The sequence below is a fragment of the Rattus rattus genome, chromosome 5 (genome assembly GCF_011064425.1).
Source record: "Rattus rattus isolate New Zealand chromosome 5, Rrattus_CSIRO_v1, whole genome shotgun sequence".
NCBI lineage: Eukaryota > Metazoa > Chordata > Mammalia > Rodentia > Muridae > Rattus > Rattus rattus.
The window spans coordinates 1,868,547-1,877,885 of record NC_046158.1 but is presented as its reverse complement, the minus strand read 5'-3'; the positions used below and the strand labels follow the sequence as shown (position 1 = coordinate 1,877,885).

Below are 9,339 nucleotides of genomic sequence, written 5' to 3'. Positions count from 1 at the left end.
TGTGAGGGCGAACTTGGGACAGGGCCACCAAATTAGACCCTGAGCTCCTGGGGCTGTGCTACCAGTAGCCACAAAACAGTTTGGCTATGCTGGAGACGCCAGTCTCCGTGGCGTGAGGATGGGGCTGGCTGCCCGCCTGGCCCAGAAGCCAGCAGAGGTCCAGCTGTTGCATCATTAGGCTCTGACTATTCCACTAAACTTTCTCAACTGGAGCTGGTGCGCAGGGCAGAGCAGCCTTTCCCAGGGAGCATGCAGGAGAGTGCCAGCGTCTCCATGGCAACACAGCCAAGTGGCTCTGCTGAAGTTCCTCAGGCTTCCTGTGTCACGTCAGGAGCATTTTTCAAGATTAAGCGCTTACCAGAAGGGTTCAGAGGAGGCCTATTATATTTCATAAAAATGGAAACGACAGAGCAGGTTGGATCGCCAGCCGGGTGGTTTTAAACTGGGTCCAAGAAAAACACTGAAGGGGTCTTTAGCTGGGCCAAACTAGGGCCGTGGTGTTTAGTGATGCCTCAGAGCAATCTTCTGCAGGAAGGATAAAAGCCAGAAACAAGTTTAGTGACCCGGCGCGAGGCTAGGCTTGCATAGCTGAGAGAGGGGTGAAGGGTGTCCTGAGGACCGGGCACCAATGGAAGGGTGTCTCCAGGAGGGGATGTAGCCCAGTGCAGGGCCCTGGCTGTGGCAGGGACCTCTCAGGGTCTGGCTACTGGCCTCTGCTCTTGGCTGGCTCACCCAGTCCCTGTGCCATTCAGGAAGGCTCAGGGCTCAACCTGGGCAGAGAACACAGGCAGAGGCACTGGCTCTCCGTGACAGCAGAGCATGCAGTGTGCAGTGTGCACAGAATATGGCAATGACAGGGGACTACGGCCAACTCCATCACCATGAGGAAAAAACCAAGGTCACATGTGGTGGCACCGCACCAGGAAGGTAGAGCATGGAGATCTCTGAGGCTGGTGGCAGTCTGATCTGTGTAGTTAGTGCCAAGCTGGCCAGAGCTAAGTGACTTGAGGAAAATCATTAAGCCTGGGTGGCACATGCTTTAATCTTAGCTCTCAGGAGGCAGAGGCAGGTGGATCTCTGTAAGGAGAGGGCCAGGTTGGTGCACAAAGCTAGTTCCAGGCCAGCAGGGCTGCATCGTGAGACCTCGTCTCAAACAAACAAACAAACAGCTACAATATGTAGCTGAGGGCAGCTCATGTGCCCAGAAGCTGAAGGATTTCGGGTTGGGATGGGAGAGGAGGAGAGAGGATCATGCATAAAACTTACACTTTCTGGGATGCAGGAAAACTTCTCTGAAATCATAAAAGGCACACCGTCCATTGCTGCAAGAGAAGAGAGGAGAGGGAGGCGCTGAAGACACTGCTGCTGACCAAGAAGCTAAGATGTCAGAACAGAGAGCACTGGTGGGTATGTGGCTGGAGGCAGGTGCTACCCAGCTCGAGCATCTGGGAGCTGCAGAGTGGGACAGGGTGACTACATCCTGACCCAGGGACGCAGATGCCTGTGTGGAGCCTCTGCGTGTAGGCAGTCAGTCAGGGGCGTAGCCCAGGGCTGGCACGGAAGCCCTTTCCTGCTCGGGTCTAGGAGTCTGACCTATATTGTAAATGGTGAGCGCAGGAAGAAAGTGATGTCTGGGTGGGAGTGGACAGAGGGCAGACACCCCGGGGGGAAGCTGCCAGGGGCACATCCATTGTTCACTCTCTAGGTCGAGCCACAGATACTGAGTGGTGTTTGGTGCTCATCCATCTCCATGGAAAGACAAGTAGTTCTGCAGTCAGGTGGCCATGCCTGAGTCCTGGCTGGGCTTGCAGTGAGCACATGAAGGCATGGACAAAAGAAGCTTGGCTAATGGCTGGGAGGTGTGCTCTGAGTCTTCAGGGAAGGTGCCCTGGGCCTGAAGAGTGGGCTCAGTGTGTGTGTGGGCAGGGAGGGGGTAGACTTCGACATATGCTCACAGTTACTCATTCTTTGTCATGGCTTCAGGGCTGCATTAAGACTTGCCCTGTGTGCTTACTTTCCACAGGACATGAGAAAGGATGTGGAACAAGCAGCCTCTGAGTGAGAAGGGCAGGGACTGGGAAGCCCTTTCTGTCCTGTACCACACCCTCCAAAATCTACCTATGTCTAGATCTCCACAGCCAAACTGGTAGCAATATTGCCACAGAGGAGGAACATGTGATGTTGGCCCTCACAATGTTACCTGTGAACTGAGAATTAGGCCGGCTGCTGACTGAGCTGAGGCAAAATTCAGCTGACAGACCCAGCCCTTAGTGTAGGGACCTGCGGCCTGCAGTAAGAGGTGGTTTTGGCAGACCGTGATTTTGGAATGGACATTGTGCCTCTCCCTAAATGTTTCCTAAAATGAAGACTTCCCTGTTATTCAAACGCTGGGGGCAGCTTTTGGGGCCAGGGAAGAGGAGAGTAGAAGTAGAAAAAAAGAAGGGATGAAATCCAGTCGGTGTCTGCTGTGATGGGCCACACAGTGTGGGTTAGGCTGTGTCTGTAATGACCCGTAATTACTGCAGAGAAGTGGGCCAGCCTGCGCCTCAAGCCCCCTCCTTCTCTGCAGGCCACTTCCTGTGTGAACTTTTCAGGTTCAACAAACACCTGTGTCAGGGGCATCTCCCACTGCAGCTGGGCCCCCAGAGCCCAGAAGAGAAGGCTAATGTCACATGCTGTGTGCGACATTAACAGAGAAAGGAGGGGGAACGTCCTAAATAGTTTTATGGGCCTAGCACCACCTGAGAACCTGCCACAACAGACACAGTACCACGAATAGTACCATGGATACTACTACAGGCTTGTCAGAGAGGGAGGGAGCAAGCTCCATCAACATGCAGGGAGAGGCCACACCAGCTCCTGCCACTGACCATCCAATGTGAACTCTAAGCTTCTGTTCACTCTCACGGCTCTCGTGTGCTTTGACCTCAAATGCTTGCAGGGCCTCGTGTCATTTCTGATCACTTTGAGGTGACCAAGCAGAGCTCCAGAGTTCGGAGCCTCCTGGGGTCAGGCAGGCAGGAGGCAGCGACTTGGAAGCTTGGACTTACGAGGCTTGGACATGGACCACAGAATTTCACCTGCACGCGGGTAGGGGAGTGTGCAGAGCGAGCTTCTCCTTACCCACTTCTACAGTGAAGTCCTCACCTGCAGCCTTGTGGGAGCTCTGCGGCCTACTGGCTCACAGAGGGGAGAGTGTGTCATGTTGTAAGGAACATAAGACTGCAGGGTGGTGGCCACCAGGATGGAGGTGGTGGCAGATATGCTCCTGTCTGCACTGGCGGCAGAGATGGGAGCCCCTTGTGTCCAGTCCTGACTGCAAGGAGTCATTTGGTAAAGTGACTGAGGGGACTTACCATAGGAGGCTGAGCAGTCTCACACAGCTCACTCACGTGCACTACAGGACAGATCTTAGCCATCTGGTAGAGTCAACAGAGGAGAAGCCCAAGAGGACCAGCACAGGTCACACTGATGTGACCTCCAGGTCAAACTAACTGACCAAATTTCATTGTAAAAATCTAGTGTGTGTGTGTGTGTGTGTGTGTGTGTGTGTGTGTGTGTGTGTGTGTGTGTGTGTGTGGTGAGGGGTAGGGGCTGGAGAGATGGCTCAGAAGTTAAGAGCACTGGCTTCTCTTGCAGAGGACACTGTTCCACTCCCAGAACCCACACGATAGCCCATAACTATCTTTAACTCCGGTTCCAGAGGACCGGCACCCTCTTCTGGCTTCGAGGAATACTGTGTGTATGTGGTACAAAGACAGGCATGCAGGTAAAACATCCACACGCACAGAGGAGACAAACCCCTTCAAAAATCTAGCAGAGGTGACTGAGATGGCTCAGTGGGTAAAGGTGCGTGCTACACAAATACGACAACATGAGTTTGAGCCCTGCAATCGCACAAAGGCGGAAAGAGGGAAATGACACCACAAAGTTGTCACCGGGCTTCCACAAGTGGCACACATGCCCCACTTCCATATGACACAGCCTAGGCACTGGAGAAGCAGATAAAGCATGAAGTGGGTCAGGACATCACCCGACATCTGAAAAGAAACCTATGGTATAGTTAAGTGACTGTCGGGGGAGACCTAGCAGGAGTGCTCATTAACTGGCTAACGGCAGAATCTGATGAAGGGCTCAGAATGCAGGCATCTGGGCCACACCAGAGCAGGGAATTTGCCATTGAACAGGTGAGTGCATAGTAACAGTAGGGTACTGGATCACCGCCGGCTGCACACATCACTGTGACTTAACCACTGAACAGGAAAGGTGCCCCTCTCAAGGTCATGGTGCCACTTGGTCTGCTCTGAGCTTGAGAATGACACCCAGTGCTAGCATGGTATTCTCCCACGATCATCCTGAGAGCCTCGAAAAGAGACAGGACATCAGGGGACCCTAAGTTAACTCCGTAAGGAAATGGAGAGGCCGAGTCAGGGCTGCTGCCTCTGGAGGTGGGACCCTCCAGCAACCCAGCACTGCATTTGACACATGGGAAACAGGCAGAATGGGCGCTGTCTAGATGAGAGAAGGCCGGGGTGGGCGAAGGCCCGTATCTGCTAGGAAGCCACAGCTATAGGGAGAAGGGCTGCCCAGACACACAGTTCAGGGGGCCCCACAGATACACTGGGCAGAGCCAACAGGCAGGGCTGTTTGCTTGCTGGGAGACTGGGTAGGGTCTCTGCTTTGCAGCGTATAGCTGTAGGAGGTAAGGCCCTTTATGATTCAACAGCATCCATTCCTAGGAGCCCTAACTGGATGGCCTTCCATATATGACAATATTTGGAGGCCTGGCAAACATAATCCTTAAAATGATGGCACCCATTTTTCATGTGAACCCCAAGACTGATCATTAATCATCCCTGTCCTCCCTCTCCCGGGAGCCCTGCCTCCCTCCCCCGGTCAGGGCTGGTATGGGTTCATCACCACTGTCCTAGAGCTGAGGTACAGATTGCTGTCCCAGCTCCAGGCTCTCATTGATCCTGTTCAGGGCCACACACTGCTGGAGGACACATCTCCCAGGGTCACCCCGCCCTCCGATCAGCAAGAGCTAGGGCATGGCTTCTCTCCCTGATCCTGTCTGACCCTGCAGTCATGTTGCAGAATCAGGAATGACGCCAGAACAGGCATTGGCCTTTTCTCCAGGTAGGGTTCCCAGGGTGACTTTATAAAGGCAAAGAAGAGAAGAAAGGTGGAGAGAGGGCCCACAGTCCTACCAAGGTCTCTTCTGCAAGAGAAGAAAGGAAGGAAACCTATGTTCCTTCCCAGTACAAAGTGGTGAACTTGCTCCAAGTGGTTCAACCTTCCCAACTGCAGCCTCTTCACCAAAGTCAGGCCCCAAGTTCTGGGGCACAATGGAGCTGGGGCTCGGGCTCACGGCATGGCGGATGGGCTGGGAGCTCAAACGTGAGCTCCCTCCTTGCTCCCGTCACGTACGGTGGATGGTGGCTGTCCATGCCAGGGCTACATACCTCCGAGCCCGTCTGTAAAATGGACATACTACAGTGGTTCATCCACAGACATGACGTTTGACAACAGCCAGGGGTCTGGACGTGGGGAGACCTCCCTGGTGTGGTGGCCCCTGACATCCGAAACTGTGTCCCCTCAGTACGTGACTGCTGCCTCTTTCTTCTTTTGTACTTAAAGGAAAAGATGGTGGCAGCTTTAACGAAGGCTGATCCACGGATCGGAGCAACGAGGAGCAGCAGAAAGTGAGGATGTGCCGCGGGCTCCGTAGCGCAATTAGCATTCTCCTAAACAAACGAGCTTCAACAGAGCTGTAATTAAGCAGGCCTGTAATTAAGTATATGCCCTTTATCATAACGATCATGCTTAAAAATGGCACGGAGCTCGGGACTGTGTTATTAATGCTGTAATCCCAGACTGAAGAGCGGGTACATAGAAATCTGCATGTCAGGCCTGTCACCGCGAGTGTTTGTAAAATACATTAAAGAAAGAAGCCCCCAACAATGAGCTCGCTCAACTGTTCTTTTTACAACCAGGCAGCACAAGTCAAGAGGACTTCGAATGCTTACAGATCCGGAGGTTTAAACAAATAAAGCTGTAATCTACTGCGCGCCCCACCCCCTCTGGAAAGAGGCTTCGAAGCAGTGCAAATGTTTAGGGCTTTGTCTCTCCCTTTCTTCAGCTGACCCAGATCCTGTCTTTGCTGCTCTCAGGGAAGCTGCCCAATTCACAGGTTGCATCTGCTTAGACATCAGCCCCCCCACCCCCACCCCAGGTCCTGCTCCTTCCCTCTGAGTAGAGGCTACATTTCACTTTCCAAAGCAACCCCAGAGCCTCCTTTGATGCCCCATCATGCCCTGGGGCGTGCCTCCCTGACATCTCTACAAGCAGAAGGGACAAGGAAGGACTTCATCTTATCATGCTTGATAGAGTCATAAAATAGTTGTGAGAATGTAAACTTTAAAACAAGATCCTGTTCCCAGCACTTTCAGTCGCTGTGACAGTCGCCCAGGCACCGAAGAAGGGATAGTGAACTGGCTCCAGGTAGTCATAGCTGGAGTGATATTTAAATGTAGTCAGGGTGGTGGGAGGCCTTTAATCTTGTGTACCTGCTTGGGGCTTGGAGCAGTAAATAGCCAGTACCTCACCCCTTTCTCTCCTCCTCTGGGGTGTTTCCCAAGGCCTTTGCCGTTTGGGATGGGAAAGGTGCCAATAACCCAAGATCTCAAGGCCGTTTCTCAAAACTCACTTACAAACCAAAACACAGGGCACCCTGCTTTCCGGGTGACTCACTTTGGGGACATCTTCAGAAGGTATCTGTAGACGCCCCCAAGCTGTCTGCTCCGTGACACTCCAACTGAGTTTACACAAGGCCAACGACTTCCTTCTAGGTCCCCAAAGCAATTTGTTTTGCCATGTTACTCATAAGCCGAAAGGAGCAATTTATCAGCCACACCAGAGACCCCAGAGCCCCACGCACAAGAGGAGGAAGGACCGGAGTCAGCCGCACATGCAGGGGTGCCAGCTTGTCAGCCGTGCAGTCTTGGTAAGTCATTTAGTCACAGTTTCATGTGCCCCAGGACACTGAAGCCCCCATCTGCAGTGCTGGGCAGGCATGAGAGGCAGCAGACATGAATGGGGTGAGCACGGCCATCTTACCACAGCCATTCACGCAGGGTTTTGATAAAGTGGTGCCTAGTTTTTCGGGGAATGAGTTCAGGCCACAACCTCTTGCCCCGACAACTGCTATGGCCAGGACAGGCTGATCCGTCTAAACCTTTCTTTCAACTGTAAAAGAAAATGATAACATCTGTGCCACTCTTAAGTTGCAATGAGACAAAAACACGAAGCTGATGTCTAGCCAGCCTGGCTGGTTAGGGGTGATAACATGATTGCTGCAGATAATGGCCCTCCACAAACTCCAATACCCATGTTAAACCATCTGACCCTCGAGTCCCAATCCAAAGGCCTTTTCTGGTGTGAGTCCCAGGGCACCCAACGGCACCCTTCTTGGCATCTGCCCTCTCTGGGGTTACTCGTGGTGCAGCCTAGTACCATGCAGGTGACTCGTTAGATGTGAGGTGACTGAAGAAAACCAGGGCTGCGTCTCCCAGCCGACAGAATGCTGCTGTGGTGAGACACCATTGAAGCTGCAGGTAGGGTTGTGCTATATCCTTCACAGGCACTAATGAAGGGTCCTTATGCTCCAGAGACCCAGCACTATTAAAATGCCATTTGCATTGTGGTTTTGACTTCAAGTCTGGTCCCACGGGCTTTCCTAGAGGATCATGGGAAGAAAGGCCGTGAAAGGGAAATCTGGTCCACCATGGGCTGGGAAGGGAAAGGGTCACTATCACCTCATGAATATGCCGCCTCATAAATATTCCTACAGCTTTAAATCCATATCATAGACCACACCAGGCTACATTCCATGTTGGGGGCTGCTCACCCTGTGTCTGACTGTTGGCTTTGCTCTGCTAAATGAACTTCTGCTTAAAATGTCTGTGTTTTCACTGAATTCTTCCCCTGAAGAAGACAAGAACTAAGGATTTTCCCTACCCCAAATGAATTCAGCTGCTTGACGTGCCTTGGAGAAAACTCCTAAAGGGCTGGGAGGACTGCTCAGCCATGGAGGTTTGCTTAGGCACGTGCAAGGCCCTGGCTTCCACCCCCAGCACCACAGACGGTGCAGAAACAAAAACAAAGCTATTGTAAGAAGTCAGAGGTTAAGCTACAGGGGCATCCCACAAATGACAGTCCCCGGGTTCTGTTAAGCATCAGTCATCCGGACCTCACAGATACACCATCATCTCCAGATCCCATCTCTACACAGGATGTTTGACACTGCCACTTTATCGAGGGACAATTCCTTTCCACACGCCTAGCACCATGTTCCACATCCCGAGTACCAAGAGGCCTCAGGCCCCTGCACAGAGCAGCCCCTTCTCTAATGCAGACACCCGGTCAGGTGAGGGAGGACCTTGGAGAGCTCTGAGAGCAGGAAGGACAGAAGGACATGTCCTACACCCAGAAGGGATTAGAAACCCGGCTAGAACAGCTATAGTCCTCCATGGGGAAAGCTTTTAACCATACAACTCTGTAATGGCTTCCCTCCAAGACCGCTTGCACTTGGCTTAAGGTGAAGACAGGTGTCTCAGGATCCTGTCCATGGGAGTAATGGGGGCGCCTCCGCAGTCAGGAGGCCCTGGGTCAGTGCTCTCACCTGCTGCTCTAACGTGGGGATTCTGAAGCCTGTCGGTGAGCTGCAGATGAAGCACGGGAGCCTGACTGTGCAGACGGAAAAGCAAGGGAGGCCTGGTCCTGAGTTCTCAGTGGGGTGGGTCTGGCTACTTCCCCAGTAGTCAAGCTTGGCATCCACTGGACAGTGCATGATGGGTGAGCATCACACACACACAGCTTCACAGACACCGAGGGGGAAGATGCACCTTTCCCTTCCAGGGCCTGTTCTCACTCTAACACCAACACAAACGGTTTGAAATAGCATGGTTTTTGAATGTCTCAATATATTAATCTGTTTTCCAAGGAATCCATTCTTAAAGGCCAGCTAAGTTAAAATATCCTGAAGTTCCTAGCCCCAAACCCAAGCCAGGGGTCTGCAAGTGCATGCACACGCACGCACATGCACGTGTGGATTAATGAACCCAGAATCACGTCATAACAGTTCTGCACCTTTCCCCTTAGTTGCGGAACACCCCACATCAGAAGGCAAAGCTCTAAACTCAGACTTTTTTTTTTTAAATAACCTCATAGGAGCATGGAGCAGAGACCTACAGCCAGCTCCAAGGTGCCTTGACCGTCATCCCAAATGGCTGCTTGATAGAAGACCCATGGGCTGGAGAGACTAGGGACAGTCTCACC

The 9,339-nt window shown here is 52.5% G+C and overlaps 1 protein-coding gene across 2 annotated transcripts in view; it reads right to left on the bottom strand.

Annotated features, from left to right (window-relative positions):
• The window catches only part of Mvb12b (multivesicular body subunit 12B), a 159,481-nt gene that overhangs the window by 24,694 nt on the left and 125,448 nt on the right, over positions 1-9,339 (bottom strand). For both annotated transcript variants that reach the window (XM_032902692.1, XM_032902691.1), the window contains exon 8: positions 1,267-1,322. In XM_032902692.1, the coding sequence (XP_032758583.1) occupies positions 1,267-1,322 (56 nt within the window). The remainder of the gene's footprint in view (positions 1-1,266; positions 1,323-9,339) is intronic.